We start from the raw sequence: 20,731 nt of genomic DNA, 5'->3' as shown, positions 1-20,731 counted from the left end.
CAAGCCTTGGGATCTCCTATATAGAACCAGTACCATTCCTCTTGTGTGTCAGCTTTGTTTGTCTCAATATTTAAATGCAATTATTGGCTGCTAGGTCATGCTCCCCTTGATCCACCTTAAAGATTAAAACAGGCAAAACTATGTATTTTAGTGTGCAACTTGATGTAGAAATCATCTTGAAATTAACCTTAGAATTAAAAACAAGTAGGCCTAAATGTTTGAAATTATTAGTGCATGAAAAAATTTTTCAAAAATTATGACTTGCACAGTAATTATTTAGTATTTTACCCGTTTAATACAACTTTCCATTGGGAGGAATTGGAAATGGACCTGGTAAAAAAGATCACAAATACAGTTGAACTAAATAAAAGAACCAGAAATTTGCATTAAATACAGAAGTTGTGACATGTACACTATTATTAACTTAATTGCTGGGACATACATAACATAACTTGTAGGTGTTAGAGCATTGAAAAGTCAAAGTCAATGTAATCAGTCAACCGATTAATTTGTTTACCCAAATCTTTGCTCATGTGGGAGGTTTCAGTCAGGTATTGGACCAAGAAAATAGTACCGGTACTTGTAGTACAATGTATGTGTTCCACTAGGATGACCAATCAAGGCTAGACAGCCAATTTTGTTGTTTTAATATCAGAAATATTATTTTAGAGAGCCATTCCATGTCAACTTTGGTCCCATTCGGCCAACATAAAAAAATTGTCCTACTGATTAGCCGTGATGCAAGGTATTTAAAACTCCAGTAAAGGTTGAGATAGTGCCCGGTTGTTATAAGGTTGTGATAAAAAGTCCTTGCTAGTTCTGGGTCCTGGTAGAGGTTTTGCATATGACGTATCATACCATAAATATGGCGGACTTCTCAAATGCATTCAACAAAAGCATGATTGCAATCTTCCGCAAGAGTTTGTCTCACACACATAACAAATGCACTACGATCAAATAGGTTGATGCCCTTGATGACAACGTTTGATTGAATGGACTGCACTGCGCCATGATTACGGTGAAGGACACCGGTTCAAATCCTTTGTTTAGAGCCAATCGATAAAAACATGCAGGGCCTCTATTTGGACTAAGCAACATTGAGATTAAATGTACTACAGGATTTAATTGAATTAAAATACATGTGTATAAGGATGATTTGTCCCCACGCTAGCGACGCAAGTGCGTAATCACACTGATTTATATCTGCCAGTGGCGTTAATTACTCTTAACTTGAGACGAGACACACTATAGAAGGTCTGGGGGTGGGCAAATACTCATGTGGCTGTGGTAATTCAAATTTTTTCAAGTTCCCACACATAAGAAGAAAATGAAGTTAATTTGTATGGAAGGGTCTGTGACACACATAGAACATTTACATGGTTTATTGGAGATTTGTAAATAAAACATAATTAAAGAAGTATGAAATTAGTTGAGTTAAAGCCAAGAAAATTGTTGCATGAATCAGAGGGTGAATTGGTAAGTTAAATTTTAAAGGAACACATATTGATTTCCAAGCTTATCTTCCAGACAGGGAATACTATAAAAAAAAAAAGCGCAGTGATTTATAGTGTGCTACAATGTACGCACAGGCACAACGCCTAGATGTTGATCCACAAGCCTCGGCACACTTTACAGGTTGTAGCTGCCCACTACGGCCCTATATCATTCCATAATCCATTAAACAACAATTCGGGGACATTGCTGCTACAAGAGCGCACACCCTAGACATTCCACAAATAACCTTCGCAACCAGGATCAGCTGAGTGAGTTTCGTATGGGTTACATAAAATGTGTATTACATTGCGAATTTCAAAAAATTATTTGATATCAGGACATTCTTCGTATTTAGAATGCAATTCGATATGTCTAATGTGCTCTAATGTCCCACAATAAATACTGTCCAAACGTTCATACCCCATGCCTTAAGAAAAAAGAAATCTTCTGAGACCTGCTTTTTTTGTTGACATTACCCTGCATTGGAACACTTAAAGTTACATTTTGACCCAGATTTTGCTACCTTGTGCCCCAATAATCATCTCTAATCACTGAATCAAAGGATTTTTTATAATCACTGACTGAATTGGGCTGTATCAGTTTCTCAAAATTTCACAATTTGAGTTAAGTCACCTAAAGAAATCCTTTTGTGTGTATGAAATTAGCACAGACACACAAGAACTAGTCGTATCCAGTACATTATGTCAGCGATTATTGTCTTATCTATTTATTTCTACATAATGGCATCATGATTATCTTTGTCCTGTAGGTATCAGTAAGCATGGTAAGGGCCAGTGGTAGTACAATTTGTTTGGAGGGGGAGGCAATGTTAATTTATCTGGGAGGAAAATGTGATAAATTACCCAAATATTTTTGAATAAAATTTTGAATAAAAATGCCTGAAAATATGCAAGCCAGGTATTGTTTACATGTACCCCAACTTTAGAGCCAATTAACTCTGTTGAGAGCTTTATGGAGTGTAATGACTGGGATTTGATCTTGTTGTGCATGGCAGCTGAAGGAAGACCATCTATTGTGATCATTTAACCGTAGCCTGCAATTTAACCTTGCCCGTCACTCTGACATATCATTGTGGGTGATAGTAATGAACCTGCGAAATTTACTTGGAAAAAACAAATAAACAAACAAAAATACGGTGATGTTAATTAGAGAACTGATAATACATTTTGAAAATATCATAAATATGCGGAAGGCAGTTAAAAAGTAAAAAAAAAATTAATGTACACACAAAAAAGACCATTGAGCCAAATAATGTGTTTGATATAAAAACATATGGCTGCTGCTCTTTAAAGGGTTTACAGTGGTTCCAAACTGTTGTCATCATTGCAAATTGTGTGCGTTTCGCTTGCATTTGTATCAGTAAGTTTAGTAAGCTGAACGACTAAAACTTTGGTCTCACCCATCCTCCACCCCTGGATATCTGTGGGTATATACCACTCTAATACAGTTTGTGGATTTTGACAAATAAGTCAGGCAAAAATTGGGTTGCTCCTTGCAGTAGGGGGCCACATTATCAGTTTTTTTGTAGGTATACTCCCCTGGAATTTGGAGATGGAGGGTCTTCGGGAGCTGACAGTGTAATGCTATAGGGGGCTATTTGTACCTGTGAATGGTCAAAATCGAAGGTCTTTCAATTTTAAGAAGTAGATCATGATCACCAGCTGAATGTCTTTAGAACTGCCACAGAGCTTGAAAATGGTATTCTTGACCACCACACATACCTATACCACCATTGAATGTCAGTGGTTCATCAGGGTTAAAGTCTGCTTTTTCCTTGAATAAATTTATCAATCCTGGGGTCCATTTCACTGAAGTTAACAAACCTACGTAAGTCTCAAATTGTTCGTAACTTACGATGAGTCATAAGTTTCATTTTACCTAACTTACTCACCAACGGGATAAGTAATAGGGATTTACTACAAGGACCCTTCATAAAGTTACGTCTAGTATTGGGTATTTGTAACTGTACAAACGGTTACTTGAGTTACGAAGGGTTAAAAGTTTAGTGAAATGGACCCCTGATGGATCTACACATGTAGTACCAAAATTTGGGCAGCAATCACCATGCCATTCTCCACGTGTGCATGGTATAATGTGATCACACTTCACTGATCTTGTTCAGCTTCTACTGTTCTGAACCACTAGACAAGAAATGGTATGCCTAATTAAAGGATCATTACCCAACCAAATCTTCAATTGTGTTTTGTCTGGTCTGTCCTAGCTCAACATAAAGAAAATTTGCTATGCAGGCTGGTACTTGACCATTATGTGTACAAGGTATTCATTTGCTATTTAGACAAATTGATATTGTCATTAACAACAAATGAATATAAGCTAAAGAAGCCATTGACCACTTGATTAAAGTCATATCATTGCTGAGGAAAATGCCCTCAATATTTTTCAAAATTCTGTTTTTTTACATAATTATAATGTACTTTATTAAACTAACATACTCCCCTGCAAAATTCAAGACTCTAGGTGCTGTAGTTTAATCACAATCTGAGATTTTGAATAAAACGCAGGAACTATCGTTTTATTATTACGATGGAAATGTTAGTCGAATGCGTACTCGATGTTAACAACACAGTACGTACATGGCGACATACATAAAGGATCGTGTCGTAGCACAACCGAATGGAGTGACATGCATTGATGACATCGGCGCTGGTAGTAAATTCCTATTTTCTTTGCTTTACCTCAGTTATTCAGCTTAAAATTAAAAGATGACATACAGTAAAAGCTAAGCTAACATTTTATGGAAAAGAAATACTGATCTATTTTTTATGGAAATGTTGTAATATGGCTTTAATATGTGTATTTCGGACACACATCTATCATCAACAAAATTGGCTCTGATTTTAATAAGAGATTTTAAGATTTTTAAGGAATCAATACAAATATCTTTTAGTAGGGATAGCTAACTATTAGATATAGTTGAAGAAGATGAACTGCAGGCCATTTTCAGCACTTATTGTATGTAAATAATCCCGTAGACAACAAAAAACACTGTTTTACGGTGTACATCAATCAACCTTTTTTTTTTTTTTTACTCATGCATACATTGTAAGTATGCAGTACTTAAAAGTTCAATGTTTCCATTTTCCTTAGAGCTGAATAAAACAACATTATACTAAATGTCAATAAATGCACCTGACTGGTGAGACATTTTGTACAGCTTGGTTTATTTACTATAAATAATATGTTTAGCCAATTTTAAATGTTTGGAGATGGATAAAATACTTACAATGCTTCACTCAGGGCAATAGACTGGTTTTATTTTGAAAAATGTGTGATGCATTCGACAAGGTTCCTAACCTGCACTAAATGGGGAATTTGGCTTATTTTTTGTTTGTTATCCAAGTATGCTGAATTTGAATCTCTAGACTGCCAAGTAGGATGTTGACACTATGATCCACAAAAGCACCCCAAAATGGGAGGGGGAATTACAATTACATTGTACACTTGCAAACATATCAAATTACTCAGCTGAGGGATTCTTAATTATTTTGTTGTGAAAAAAAAAGGTTTGTTTCTTGCACTGCCTGAAACCATAAATTGTGAAATGCATTTCTAAATTTGTACTTATTTTTAGAGTCAGACTGCCTCAAATTACTTATAAAATCGGTGCAGAGTATATTAGAAACTTGATAATTCTAGGAATATTACAGGTCCGTAACCTGATTGACAGCATCATCCCCCCCCCAATTTTTCTCATTGTTGATGAGTTTTTGGTATCATTTAGGGAACAAACCAAAAGATCGATGACGTCCTATAAACGTAACTAGTTTCGTTTTTCAGCCGACCCCCTCCCTCCCTGACAGAAACGTTATAATAAAATGTTGAAAATTTTGACATAATAATAATAATGACATATTCTTCAGACCGATGTTTTTGTACAAACGTAATCGAGTATTTTTACCCCCTCCCCCCTAAACGAAACTAGTTTCGTTTATAGGACGTCATCGATCTTTTGGTTTGTTCCCTTAATATATTATATTTTTCTCATTACATCCTGAAATTTGATGATCCAATTTGATGTAATTCCGGAGAAATCATGAAAAACCAGGCTATATATCACCTTTGGCATTCTGGGTAGGAAAGAATGAATATGTGAATAAGAGCCGTTTTACTCCCATACCAATTCGCAGAACTGAAATAGGTCTAAAAAAATTGAGGGTGCTATAACAATATATATGCATAAAACAAAAATAAAAAAATACATAAGGGGTGAAATAAATATAAAGCAAGACCTTATCTTGTCAACCATGAACATGAAAAAAATATATAAGAGCCCCCCATTACTGAATTAATAAATAAATAAATAAATTAGAAATTAAATAAAAAAAAAAAAATTTTCATTAAAACAAATCATAAAATAAAAGAAAAGTGTGAAATGATAATTAAAAGGAAATATATCAGGGTCAAATTAAAATAAAAAGAATGAGAATCGTAGCCAACATCTTGTTCATTATTGTCTGCAAAATATTTGTATTAGGTGTCAGAGTACATAGTAGGCCTACACTTTAAATAAATAACCACTTTGGGATAAAAGGTATGCATTTAATTTAAATACAAAAGATAGCAGATAGAAAGTAACTTGACCCTAATTCAATATTGCATAAACTCTGCTTTGCCTGTATTTTTTGTAACATACACTATAGGCATGGGTCCACACAGAAGGTTTTTTGTTTAAGCAACATGGCTCTTGAGCAAAAACTTACAGAAATCCACCGTGTGATCTCACAGTCTTGAGGATTCCAATCCCCAGATAAGTTTGTCACCAAGTATATCTCCAAATTTATCCCCAAGTGATCCTTAAGTGGTTCTTGAGTGCTACTGCCATGAGAAAAAGCCATTTGCGATTCTCGGGTTTAATTATATTTAATATCACAGATTTAACTGCATATGGTTTCATTCAGTGTGCGACTAGAGATGTCACGTAAGCTTCAAGTTATAATTCCAAAGCTGACGTCATCAGTTATCGCAAAACTTGGTCAATGGAATATGGTGTGGAAACATAGTCGGGTCTAACTAGGAATCAAAGTTCTCAAGTACGCCGATCCTCAAGAGTTCTATGACCGTGTGAACATGCCCACCGGCAACCCACACAGAATGACCGATTAGTCTGTGTAATTTAAGTTTCATTCTTCACACAGTTTTGTATATACTGTTTGATCAGGGATTTACTTTTTTACTTTTATGAAGGAGGAAATTGGTTAATAATTTATAGGAAAAGATTTACTAAAATAACTACAAATGTAGAAAAGGATGCATCAAAAGTGTGTGGGTGTGCATCTTTGCTTCACTATTGTCAGATCAGGGAAGTAAAGAGGTTTTAAACCTCGTACCACCTCCAAATTATCGGACCATATCCTCCAAACTATCAGACTATATATTGAAATTATTCTGTACTCTCTGGTTAAACGGATTAACAAGAGAGCATGGAATAAAGCTCATGATCAATGTGTGGTATTTCATGTGGCTTCTCCCAATATTTGGGTATGAAAGTTTTAAACAAATCCCATCTATTTTGCAGAAATATTTGCGGCTTTTATTCATTTGATAATAAGAATGTCATTTATGCCATTTCTCAATCAAAATATTAGGAAATTGTGTTCCGCTTCATTAAAAAGTATTACAAGTCTTGTTCCAGTTCTTGATTTTTGTTGATAATTGCAACTGACAAGCAAAAATAATAAACCCTTATTATCTAAGTGTGACCCAGTTCCTTTCATTAAGTCATGCAAAGAATCAATAAAAAACCAAATTCTTTCAGTGTGTTCCTTTTATTCATTCTTGAAGACAGGATTAGTCCCGGGATTAGTCCTTATCTTTCTTTATTTTTGTGCAGATTTGCAGTGTCTCGGACCTAAAGCCAAGTTCTGCAATCATTCATGGTTGATTAATAAAAAAAAATTGGATAAAAATTACCAAAAAAGTACAGTTTTGTATCAAAAAGAGGTAGATTTATAACTTGTGTTTACTTTAGAATCTATTCAAGATATAAAAATGTGTACAAAACCAACACATTTTTTGATCTTGAATAAACATATTTTTGTGTTGTTTTTTTGAAAAATCAAGGTACATTTTTTGGCCGCCAAAATCATGTATTTCTGGCAGACCATGATCCAAGTGATGGCAAATAATGATATGATTTGTCAGATAAATTAGAAAATCAAATGTCTATTTTTTTCTTGTTTTCAGCATGGAATGCATGTGAACAGATAGACCCATGTATGAATGGTGGTGAATGTATAGACTTCCAGTTTTATGGTATATGTAACTGTACACTGTCACCATGTGAAGGAGTCATCTGTCAATTATGTAAGTATTGATTCTAATGTGCTATTCCATTTCAGATATTTCCAAAATGAATTTCAGGTGGAATGAACACTTTAGGCTGCTCCATCTGAAACTCACCCTCCCTGTGTTGAAGATTCAGGTTGAATCCTTCTCAGAGGGTGTATGGAAATTGAAAATTAAGCTGCATTCCATTTGAAATTCATACTCCCCCTGTGGAAGATTTGGGAAATGGAAGTGTGTGGATTTTAAATGGAATAGCCCAAGGTATGAATATATGTATGTGTATAATGTCAGTATGATTTGCGTTGTTTATACATCATTCAACTCATAAAAAAGTAAATATTGGCAATCAAGTCCAATAGGCAAGGGCACAAACCACATTGAGGGGGATAGTGCCTAGAATATGCAAAGAACTTGAACAATAGATCAGGCATACCAAATTTATGTAGGTTAACACTGTGATGCTGAGAAAAATTTCCAAGTGGGGCAAAATTATGGCCACATGGAGAGAAATCTGTATTAAAAATTGACAAATTTTTTAACTTTTTAAAATAAAAATGACTCAAAATGAGCTGACTTTTAGACAAAGAGTTAAAAGGAAGATGTGAATTGCAGATTGTGGTCAATTTTATCCTAAGCTGGGATGTGGCCAGGGTCAACTTCCTCCATACTACACTGTCACAAATGCATGGGTGGGGACAGTAACAAGTGAGGGCACAGAAGTAGGTCAAGTTTATTATTCCAAGAAGTTAAAACTGGTAAGAAATGTATGTCAACTTCACAAGTGTGTATACAACAAGTACAATGAGCTAAGAAATGAAGTATGTTACTGAGGATACCAGACTAACAAACCCGAAAGGATATTACACCAAAGATTTTCAACTTTTCAGGCAGATATGCTGCTCTTCCTAAATGTAGACCTCTCTGACAAACAACAAAATAACGTAGGAATATAACCAAACAACAACGAACTTTTTTATAAACATGACAAATTAGAGCTTAAGAATATGTATGTCATCACAAAGAGAAAGGTGGCTCAATCATGGATTAACTTAGGTGTCTAAACATAAATTTGGTTTGTTTTATTTTATAGGTCCACCAGAGCCTAGTACTACCACTGCTGTTGTTACAACATCTAGACCTACTACTACTACAACACCAGGTTAGTATTCACCTAAAATGCTGTAGGCCTATTATGAGATATATGTGTGTCTGTCCCCATATGTGATGTGATCAAGCAAAATCAGTCTGAAGTCAGTTATATTGATTTTCAGATATATTGCCAAACAAAGACAATAATTTCATTAATGTGTTGCATATTGTTTTGGAAACACTTCAACTGTTCATATCTTTGGAACTAAATGTTCAATTCCAATAGGGGTTTCCTACAAAATGTTGCTATGCACATTAATGCTTTATACAATCATGTAAAAAAATGAAAATTGAATATGCCTGACTTCAGACTAATTTTGCTTGATCATGCCGTGTGCTTATATATGTATATCACCAATAACAAATACAGATAATGTTATTCCATTTTACAATTAGAGAATAAAGGTATTGGTTTTAGCCACTGGGGTGCATCTATCATCTCATATAACACAGGCAACATCATTATTTTAAGTAAAACAATGAGGCGAAGCCGAGTTGTTTTACGCCAAAAATAATGATGTCGCCCGTGTTATATGAGACGATAGATGCTGCGACAGCGGTTAAAAACAATACCTTTATTCTCATTCTTAAACACTTCAATTCAAAAAGAAATATCATAAGTATTACAAATTTTAATCAAATTAAACCCCTTGCAAGGAACTACCTAGGGCTTAAAATCGAGTAGTCCTGTTGTTGCTATGCACCTCCCGATTAGTTCAAATAACGAGCATGCGTATCGTGTATGATATCGTGTCATATCACATGGGTAAGAACCAATGAGATTGCAGGAACGTTCTCAAGTGTTTAAGAATACATTATGTACAAGGATCATTCAAAAAATGATGAAACCCCTAAACGGAGGCATTCCACGTCTTTTATGAAGATGAAACTTGGTATCTGAATGTCGAGGAAGCTTATTTGAAAATCGCTAAAGTGGACAACATTGGATGGGTGTCTTTATTGCTGTTTGTGTTTAAATTTGGAGACAGAACTATAGCAATTGCATACAGATAAAGCACCCGATTCCAGGTACTATGATACAGTCATCAGACATTCCAGATAAAAATATATATTTATTGCTGGCAATCAGTCACCATGGTTGTCTTTTGATGTCTGTTATATTTGCTTAGTATAATCAAAAATCTTAATTCTCCTAAGAAGGGGAATAGTAAATTTTTGTGAGATTCTCTTGTGTAGGTTTGTAGGGGACACACCAATGTATTATTTTGCAATGTTTGGGGAAGCTACCATATTCAGAATTGAAAGTACAACAGTTGAGGCAGAACTTTATGTGTTACTTTACTTCCATGTAATTATTGCTGTATAACTTTTAAAGGCAGTTCAGACTAAACTAGAACAGTGCAAGGGTGGGTATAAGATAGAGGTTGAAGATGAAAATTGAGTCTTTTAATGGCCTCTCTGGACCAGTTTCTCAAAGCATGGCTAGTGGTTAGGCTTCCTAAGCCATCAGGCTTAAGCCCAACTAGTCCTATATTTTCCCTTGCTTCCAATTTCATATCGTACATCACCTAGAAAGATAAATTCATTAAATGGATCCACTTGGTAGGGCTAGCCTGCTGGCTAAAGAAGCCTGCTCACTAGCCAAGCTTCGAGAAATTGGCCCTCGGGGTTTAAATAATGTGTTCTTGTGTGTACAAGGAAATGCTTTTACCATTATTTTATTGTCATTTGGGTTCTTTTACAGGTCTATCACCTTCAACTACAACTCTTGCTACCACAGCACCAGGTCAGTATACAAAAGTTACAAATGTGTGATGTTGTATAATTTCTTTCCATCAGGTTGTGTTGAATATATGTGATGTGATCAAGCAAAATCAGTCGGAAGTAAGAAATATTGATTTTCAGATACAGCTTAACAAAGGAAATAATTTCTTTGCTGTCTTTTGTTTTGGAAACACTTCAACTGTTCATATCTTTGGAACTAAATGTTCAATTTCAGTGGTGTTTTCTGCAAAATGTAGCTTTGCAAATGCCTTGTACAATAATGTAGGGAAATAAAAATTGAATATGCCCAACTTCAGACTGATTTTGCTTGATCACACCAGATACAGGTGAAAAATCAGCCCAAAGGTATCTTCAAGATGCAACAGATGAAAGACAGGTCTTTCAAAGCTCTGCAAAAAGTAGTCATTTATGCTCTTCGGAGGCATAAGGCAACTCCCATATAATGGCATTGATGTAATTCTTGGTAGAAGAAGATACTCAAACCCATAAACAATTAAACATGCTACTACTCGTATGATATTTATATTGCATAAGGCTTTTGATTATCAAAGTTAATTTTAGCTTTGATTGTAGAATATAATATTTATGTTCTCACTGTGCCTTTGTTTTTTATATTCAATGTTTATATTACATAACATTACATTTCAGGGATATTTTACCTGCCAGGTATGATGGTCAATCTTTTTGATTTCATATCATGTTCATATTGTATCTTAGAATAAGAAATAACTTCTGTTTAACATGATCTAATGATGATGTTAATGTACTGAGAGGGTTCTCAAAGAAATCATTGTTTGTTCCAATGTAGCATGTAACAAAACCGAATATAGGTGTGCGGATGGGAAGACCTGTATTCCTGAAACCCAAAGGTGTGATTACTTTACCGACTGTGAAGATAACAGTGATGAAACTACTGGCTGTGTTTGTGACCTTGAGTATGAGTTTCAATGTGTCAGTGGTGGCTGTATTAATGACACTTGGGTATGTGATGGTGCACCAGACTGTTTTGATGGCAGTGATGAAGCAACTGAGCTCTGTAACAATGTGACTGAAGCACAAACTACAGCTGGCACAGCTGCTGAATCTGCAACTGCAGAAGAAATAACCCCTGCAGAATTTGCAACTACTGTAATGCCAGCTGAAACAACTATGGAGGAAGAGGTTAACAAACCTAAAGCTACCACTCCAGTCAGTGCTGCTGAATCAACTACAGGAGCAAAGGTAACACAGCCTGAATCTACCACTCCAGTCAGTGCTGCTGAATCAACTACTGGAGCAGAGGTAACACAGCCTGAATCGACCACTCCAGTCAGTGCTGCTGAATCGACTACAGGAGAAGAGGTAACCCAGCCTGAATCCCCCACTCCAGTCAGTGCTGCTAAATCAACTATTGGGGAAGAGGTAACACAGCCTGAATCTACCACTCCAGTCAGTGCTGCTGAATCAACTATTGGGGAAGAGGTAACACCGCCTGAATCTACCACTCCAGTCAGTGCTGCTGAATCGACTACAGGAGGAGAGGTAACCCAGCCTGAATCTCCCACTCCAGTTAGCGCTGCTGAATCAACTACAGGAGAAGAGGTAACCCAGCCTGAATCTACCACTCCAGTCAGCGCTGCTGAATCAACTACAGGAGAAGAGGTAACACAGCCTGCATCTACCACTCCAGTCAGTCCTGCTGAATCAACTATTGGGGAAGAGGTAACACCGCCTGAATCTACCACTCCTGTCAGTCCTGCTGAATCAACTACCGGAGAAGAGGTAACCCAGCCTAAATCCACCACTCCAGTCAGTCCTGCTGAATCAACTACAGGAGAAGAGGTAACACAGCCTGCATCTACCACTCTAGTCAGTGCTGCTGAATCAACTACAGGAGAAAAGGTAACACAGCCTGAATCTACCACTCCTGTGAGTCCAGCAGAATCGACTACAGGAGAAAAGGTAACACAGCCTGCATCCACCACTCCAGTCAGCGCTGCTGAATCTACTACAGGAGAAGAGGTAACACAACCTGCATCTACCGCTCCAGTTAGTCCTGCTGAATCGACTACAGGAAAAAAGGTAACACAGCCTAAATCTACCACTCCAGTTAGTGCTGCTGAATCAACTACAGGAGAAAAGGTAACACAGCCTGAATCTACCACTCCAGTCAGTGCTGCTGAATCAACTACAGGAGAAGAGGTAACACAACCTGAATCTACCACTCCAGTCAGCGCTGCTGAATCTACTACAGGAGAAGAGGTAACACAGCCTGAATCTACCACTCCTGTCAGTCCTGAAGAATCAACAACAGGGGAAGAGGTAACAAAGCCTGAATCTACCACTCCTGTCAGTCCTGAAGAATCAACTACAGGAGAACAGGTAACACAGCCTAAATCTACCACTCCAGTCAGTCCTGCTGAATTGACTACAGGAGCAAAGGTAACTCAGCCTAAATCCACCACTCCAGTCAGTCCTGCTGAATCAACTACAGGAGAAGAGGTAACACAGCCTGCATCTACCACTCCAGTCAGTGCTGCTGAATCAACTATAGGAGAAAAGGTAACACAGCCTGAATCTACCACTCCAGTCAGTGCTGCTGAATCAACTACTGGAGAAGAGGTAACACAGCCTGTATCCACCACTCCAGTCAGCGCTGCTGAATCAACTACAGGAGGAGAGGTAACACAGCCTGTATCTACCACTCCAGTCAGTGCTGCTGAATCAACTACAGGAGAAAAGGTAACACAGCCTGAATCCACCACTCCTGTCAGTGTTGCTGAATCGACCACAGGAGAAGAGGTAACACAGCCTGCATCCACCACTCCAGTCAGCGCTGCTGAATCAACTACAGGAGGAGAGGTAACACAGCCTGTATCTACAACTCCAGTCAGTGCTGCTGAATCAACTACAGGTGAAGAGGTAACACAGCCTGTATCTACCACTCCTGTCAGTGCTGCTGAATCAACTACTGGAGAAGAGGTAACACAGCCTGCATCCACCACTCCAGTCAGTGCTGCTGAATCGACTACAGGAGAAAAGGTTACACAGCCTGAATCTACCATTACAGTCAGTGCTGCTGAATCAACTACAGGAGAAAAGGTAACACAGCCTGAATCTACCACTCCAGTCAGTGCTGCTGAATCAACTACTGGAGAAGAGGTAACACAGCCTGTATCCACCACTCCAGTCAGCGCTGCTGAATCAACTACAGGAGGAGAGGTAACACAGCCTGTATCTACCACTCCAGTCAGTGCTGCTGAATCGACTACAGGAGGAGAGGTAACACAGCCTGCATCCACCACTCCAGTCAGTGCTGCTCAATCGACTACAGGAGAAAAGGTAACACAGCCTGAATATACCACTCGAGTCAGTGCTGCTGAATCAACTACAGGAGAAGAGGTAACACAGCCTGCATCCACCACTCCAGTCAGCGCTGCTGAATCAACTACAGGAGGAGAGGTAACACAGCCTGTATCTACCACTCCAGTCAGTGCTGCTGAATCAACTGCAGGAGAAGAGGTAACACAGCCTGCATCCACCACTCCAGTCAGTGCTGCTGAATCAACTACAGGAGAAGAGGTAACACAGCCTGTATCTACCACTCCTGTCAGTCCTGCTGAATCCACAACAGGAGAAGGGGTAACAAAATCTCAAGCCACAACTCCTGTCAGTCGTGCTGAATCAACTACAGGTGAAGAGGTAACAAAGCCTGAATCCACAACCACCCACATATGTTCTGAAGATGAATTTACTTGTGCTGATGGTCTAGCTTGTATATCTCTGAACTACACATGTGATTATTTTGTCGACTGTAAAGATAACAGTGATGAAAGTAACTGTGTTTGTGACCTCGAGTATGAGTTTCAATGTGTCAGTGGTGGTTGTATAAATGACACATGGATATGTGATGGTGAACCAGACTGTTTTGATAGCAGTGATGAATCACCTGAGCTCTGTATGAATGTGACAGAAGCACAGACTACTGCTGGTACACCTACGAAATCTACAACAGCAAAAGAAATAATCCCGCTAGAATCTACCACTCCTACTAATCTACCAAGCTTGAATTTACCGGGAGAGTCTACTACTCCTGTCAGTCCAGGAGAATCAACCACAGGAGAAGCGGTAACAAAGCCTGAATCCACCACCCCTGTAAGTCCTGCTGAATCAACTACGGAGAAGGGGTAACACAGCCTGAATCTACCACTCCTGTCAGTCGAGCAGAATCAACTACAGTAGAAGAGGTAACACAGCCTGAATCTACCCCTCCTGTCAGTCCTGCTGAATCAACTACAGGAGAAGAGGTAACAAAGCCTGAATCTACCACTCCTGTCAGTCCCGAAGAATCAACTACAGGAGAACAGGTAACACAGCCTGAATCTACCACTCCAGTCAGTGCAGCTGAATCAACTACAGGAGAAGAGGTAACAAAGCCTGAATCTACCACTCCTGTCAGTCCCGAAGAATCAACTACAGGAGAACAGGTAACACAGCCTGAATCTACCACTCCAGTCAGTGCAGCTGAATCAACTACAAGAGAAAAGGTAACACAGCCTGAATCTACCACTCCAGTCAGTGCTGCTGAATCAACTACTGGAGGAGAGGTAACACAGCCTGCATCTACCACTCCAGTCAGCGCTGCAAAATCAACTACAGGAGGAGAGGTAACACAGCATGTATCTACCACTCCAGTCAGCGCTGCTAAATCAACTACAGGGGGAGAGGTAACACAGCCTGTATCTACCACTCCAGTCAGTGCTGCTGAATCAACTACAGGAGAAGAGGTAACACAGCCTGCATCCACCACTCCAGTCAGCACTGCTGAATCAACTACAGGAGGAGAGGTAACACAGCCTGAAGCTGCCACTCCAGTCAGTGCTGCTGAATCAACTACTGGAGAAGAGGTAACACAGCCTGTATCCACCACTCCAGTTAGTGCTGCTGAATCGACTACAGCAGAAAAGGTAACACAGCCTGAATCTACCATTCCAGTCAGTACTGCTGAATCAACTACAGGAGAAAAGGTAACACAGCCTAAATCTACCACTCCAGTCAGTGCTGCTGAATCAACTACAGGAGGAGAGGTAACACAGCCTGTATCTACCACTCCAGTCAGTGCTGCTGAATCAACTACAGGAGAAGAGGTAACACAGCCTGCATCCACCACTCCAGTCAGTGCTGCTGAATCAACTACAGGAGAAGAGGTAACACAGCCTGAATCCACCACTCCAGTCAGTGCTGCTGAATCAACTACAGGAGGAGAGGTAACACAGCCTGCATCCACCACTCCAGTCAGTGCTGCTGAATCAACTACTGGAGAAGAGGTAACACAGCCTGCATCCACCACTCCAGTCAGTGCTGCTGAATCAACTACAGGAGAAGTGGTAACACAGCCTGCATCTACTACTCCAGTCAGTGCTGCTGAATCAACTACAGGAGGAGAGGTAACACAGCCTGAAGCTACCATTCATGTCAGTCTGCCAGAATCTACTACAGGAGAAGAGGTAACACAGCCTGAATCCACCACTCCAGTCAGTGCTGCTGAATCGACTACAGGAGAAAAGATAACACAGCCTGAATCTACCACTCCATTCAGTGCTGCTGAATCAACTACAGGAGAAGAGGTAACACAGCCTGAAGCTACCACTCCAGTCAGCGCTGCTAAATCAACTACAGGGGGAGAGGTAACACAGCCTGTATCTACCACTCCAGTCAGTGCTGCTGAATCAACTACAGGAGAAGAGGTAACACAGCCTGCATCCACCACTCCAGTCAGTGCTGCTGAATCAACTACAGGAGAAGAGGTAACACAGCCTGAATCCACCACTCCAGTCAGTGCTGCTGAATCAACTACAGGAGGAGAGGTAACACAGCCGGCATCCACCACTCCAGTCAGTGCTGCTGAATCAACTACTGGAGAAGAGGTAACACAGCCTGCATCCACCACTCCAGTCAGTGCTGCTGAATCAACTACAGGAGAAGAGGTAACACAGCCTGCATCTACCACTCCAGTCAGTGCTGCTGAATCAACTACAGGAGGAGAGGTAACACAGCCTGAAGCTACCATTCATGTCAGTCTGCCAGAATCTACTACAGGAGAAGAGGTAACAAAGCCTGAATCTACCACTCCTGTCAGTCCCGAAGAATCAACTACAGGAGAACAGGTAACACAGCCTGAATCTACCACTCCAGTCAGTGCAGCTGAATCAACTACAAGAGAAAAGGTAACACAGCCTGAATCTACCACTCCAGTCAGTGCTGCTGAATCAACTACTGGAGGAGAGGTAACACAGCCTGCATCTACCACTCCAGTCAGCGCTGCTAAATCAACTACAGGAGGAGAGGTAACACAGCATGTATCTACCACTCCAGTCAGTGCTGCTGAATCAACTACAGGTGAAGAGGTAACACAGCCTGAAGCTACCACTCCAGTCAGCGCTGCTAAATCAACTACAGGGGAGAGGTAACACAGCCTGTATCTACCACTCCAGTCAGTGCTGCTGAATCAACTACTGGAGAAGAGGTAACACAGCCTGCATCCACCACTCCAGTCAGCGCTGCTGAATCAACTACAGGAGGAGAGGTAACACAGCCTGTATCTACCACTCCAGTCAGTGCTGCTGAATCAACTACTGGAGAAGAGGTAACACAGCCTGTATCCACCACTCCAGTTAGTGCTGCTGAATCGACTACAGCAGAAAAGGTAACACAGCCTGAATCTACCATTCCAGTCAGTACTGCTGAATCAACTACAGGAGAAAAGGTAACACAGCCTAAATCTACCACTCCAGTCAGTGCTGCTGAATCAACTACAGGAGGAGAGGTAACACAGCCTGTATCTACCACTCCAGTCAGTGCTGCTGAATCAACTACAGGAGAAGAGGTAACACAGCCTGCATCCACCACTCCAGTCAGTGCTGCTGAATCAACTACAGGAGAAGAGGTAACACAGCCTGAATCCACCACTCCAGTCAGTGCTTCTGAATCAACTACAGGAGGAGAGGTAACACAGCCTGCATCCACCACTCCAGTCAGTGCTGCTGAATCAACTACTGGAGAAGAGGTAACACAGCCTGCATCCACCACTCCAGTCAGTGCTGCTGAATCAACTACAGGAGAAGTGGTAACACAGCCTGCATCTACTACTCCAGTCAGTGCTGCTGAATCAACTACAGGAGGAGAGGTAACACAGCCTGAAGCTACCATTCATGTCAGTCTGCCAGAATCTACTACAGGAGAAGAGGTAACACAGCCTGAATCCACCACTCCAGTCAGTGCTGCTGAATCGACAACAGGAGAAAAGATAACACAGCCTGAATCTACCACTCCATTCAGTGCTGCTGAATCAACTACAGGAGAAGAGGTAACACAGCCTGAAGCTACCACTCCAGTCAGCGCTGCTAAATCAACTACAGGGGGAGAGGTAACACAGCCTGTATCTACCACTCCAGTCAGTGCTGCTGAATCAACTACAGGAGAAGAGGTAACACAGCCTGCATCCACCACTCCAGTCAGTGCTGCTGAATCAACTACAGGAGAAGAGGTAACACAGCCTGAATCCACCACTCCAGTCAGTGCTGCTGAATCAACTACAGGAGGAGAGGTAACACAGCCGGCATCCACCACTCCAGTCAGTGCTGCTGAATCAACTACTGGAGAAGAGGTAACACAGCCTGCATCCACCACTCCAGTCAGTGCTGCTGAATCAACTACAGGAGAAGAGGTAACACAGCCTGCATCTACTACTCCAGTCAGTGCTGCTGAATCAACTACAGGAGGAGAGGTAACACAGCCTGAAGCTACCATTCATGTCAGTCTGCCAGAATCTACTACAGGAGAAGAGGTAACAAAGCCTGAATCTACCACTCCTGTCAGTCCCGAAGAATCAACTACAGGAGAACAGGTAACACAGCCTGAATCTACCACTCCAGTCAGTGCAGCTGAATCAACTACAAGAGAAAAGGTAACACAGCCTGAATCTACCACTCCAGTCAGTGCTGCTGAATCAACTACTGGAGGAGAGGTAACACAGCCTGCATCTACCACTCCAGTCAGCGCTGCTAAATCAACTACAGGAGGAGAGGTAACACAGCATGTATCTACCACTCCAGTCAGTGCTGCTGAATCAACTACAGGTGAAGAGGTAACACAGCCTGAAGCTACCACTCCAGTCAGCGCTGCTAAATCAACTACAGGGGGAGAGGTAACACAGCCTGTATCTACCACTCCAGTCAGTGCTGCTGAATCAACTACAGGAGAAGAGGTAACACAGCCTGCATCCACCACTCCAGTCAGCGCTGCTGAATCAACTACAGGAGGAGAGGTAACACAGCCTGAAGCTGCCACTCCAGTCAGTGCTGCTGAATCAACTACTGGAGAAGAGGTAACACAGCCTGTATCCACCACTCCAGTTAGTGCTGCTGAATCGACTACAGCAGAAAAGGTAACACAGCCTGAATCTACCATTCCAGTCAGTACTGCTGAATCAACTACAGGAGAAAAGGTAACACAGCCTAAATCTACCACTCCAGTCAGTGCTGCTGAATCAACTACAGGAGGAGAGGTAACACAGCCTGTATCTACCACTCCAGTCAGCGCTGCTGAATCAACTACAGGAGAAGAGGTAACACAGCCTGCATCCACCACTCCAGTCAGTGCTGCTGAATCAACTACAGGAGAAGAGGTAACACAGCCTGCATCCACCACCCCAGTCAGTGCTGCTGAATCAACTACAGGAGAAAAGGTGACACAGCCTAAATCTACCACTCCAGTCAGTGCTGCTGAATCCACTACTGGAGAAGAGGTAACACAGCCTGCATCCACCACTCCAGTCAGTGCTGCTGAATTAACTACAGGAGAAGAGGTAACACAGCCTGCATCTACTACTCCAGTCAGCGCTGCTGAATCAACTACAGGAGAAAAGGTAACACAGCCTAAATCTACCACTCCAGTCAGTGCTGCTGAATCAACTACAGGAGGAGAGGTAACACAGCCTGTATCTACCACTCCTGTCAGTCCTGCTGAATCAACTACAGGAGAAGAGGTAACAAAGCCTGAATCTACCACTCCTGTCAGTCCCGAAGAATCAACTACAGGAGAACAGGTAACACAGCCTGAATCTACCACTCCAGTCAGTGCAGCTGAATCAACTACAGGAGAAAAGGTAACACAGCCTAAATCTACCACTCCAGTCAGTGCTGCTGAATCAACTACAGGAGGAGAGGTAACACAGCCTAAATCCACCACTCCAGTCAGTCCTGCTGAATCAACTACAGGAGAAGAGGTAACACAGCCTGCATCTACCACTGCAGTCAGTGCTGCTGAATCAACTATAGGAGAAAAGGTAACACAGCCTGAATCTACCACTCCAGTCAGTGCTGCTGAATCAACTACTGGAGAAGAGGTAACACAGCCTGTATCCACCACTCCAGTCAGCGCTGCTGAATCAACTACAGGAGGAGAGGTAACACAGCCTGTATCTACCACTCCAGTCAGTGCTGCTGAATCAACTACAGGAGAAAAGGTAACACAGCCTGAATCCACCACTCCTGTCAGTGTTGCTGAATCGACTACAGGAGAAGAGGTAACACAGCCTGCATCCACCACTCCAGTCAGCGATGCTGAATCAACTACAGGAGGAGAGGTAACACAGCCTGTATCTACCACTCCAGTCAGTGCTGCTGAATCAACTACAGGTGAAGAGGTAACACAGCCTGTATCTACCACTCCTGTCAGTGCTGCTGAATCAACTACTGGGGAAGAGGTAACACAGCCTGCATCCACCACTCCAGTCAGTGCTGCTGAATCGACTACAGGAGAAAAGGTTACACAGCCTGAATCTACCATTACAGTCAGTGCTGCTGAATCAACTACAGGAGAAAAGGTAACACAGCCTGAATCTACCACTCCAGTCAGTGCTGCTGAATCAACTACTGGAGAAGAGGTAACACAGCCTGTATCCACCACTCCAGTCAGCGCTGCTGAATCAACTACAGGAGGAGAGGTAACACAGCCTGTATCTACCACTCCAGTC

General features: G+C 41.0%; 1 protein-coding gene across 1 annotated transcript in view; it reads left to right on the top strand.

Annotated features, from left to right (window-relative positions):
- Positions 1–20,731, top strand: part of LOC140155282 (uncharacterized) — a 142,774-nt gene that overhangs the window by 50,220 nt on the left and 71,823 nt on the right. The window contains exons 4-6 of the mRNA XM_072178053.1: positions 7,720–7,839; positions 8,912–8,980; positions 10,676–10,717. Of these exons, the coding sequence (XP_072034154.1) occupies positions 7,720–7,839; positions 8,912–8,980; positions 10,676–10,717 (231 nt within the window). The remainder of the gene's footprint in view (positions 1–7,719; positions 7,840–8,911; positions 8,981–10,675; positions 10,718–20,731) is intronic.

Source organism: Amphiura filiformis, chromosome 1, assembly GCF_039555335.1.
Source record: "Amphiura filiformis chromosome 1, Afil_fr2py, whole genome shotgun sequence".
NCBI classification, from domain to species: Eukaryota; Metazoa; Echinodermata; class Ophiuroidea; order Amphilepidida; family Amphiuridae; genus Amphiura; species Amphiura filiformis.
The sequence above is the reverse complement of the archived record's forward strand: the minus strand, read 5'-3'. Positions and strand labels throughout refer to the sequence as shown.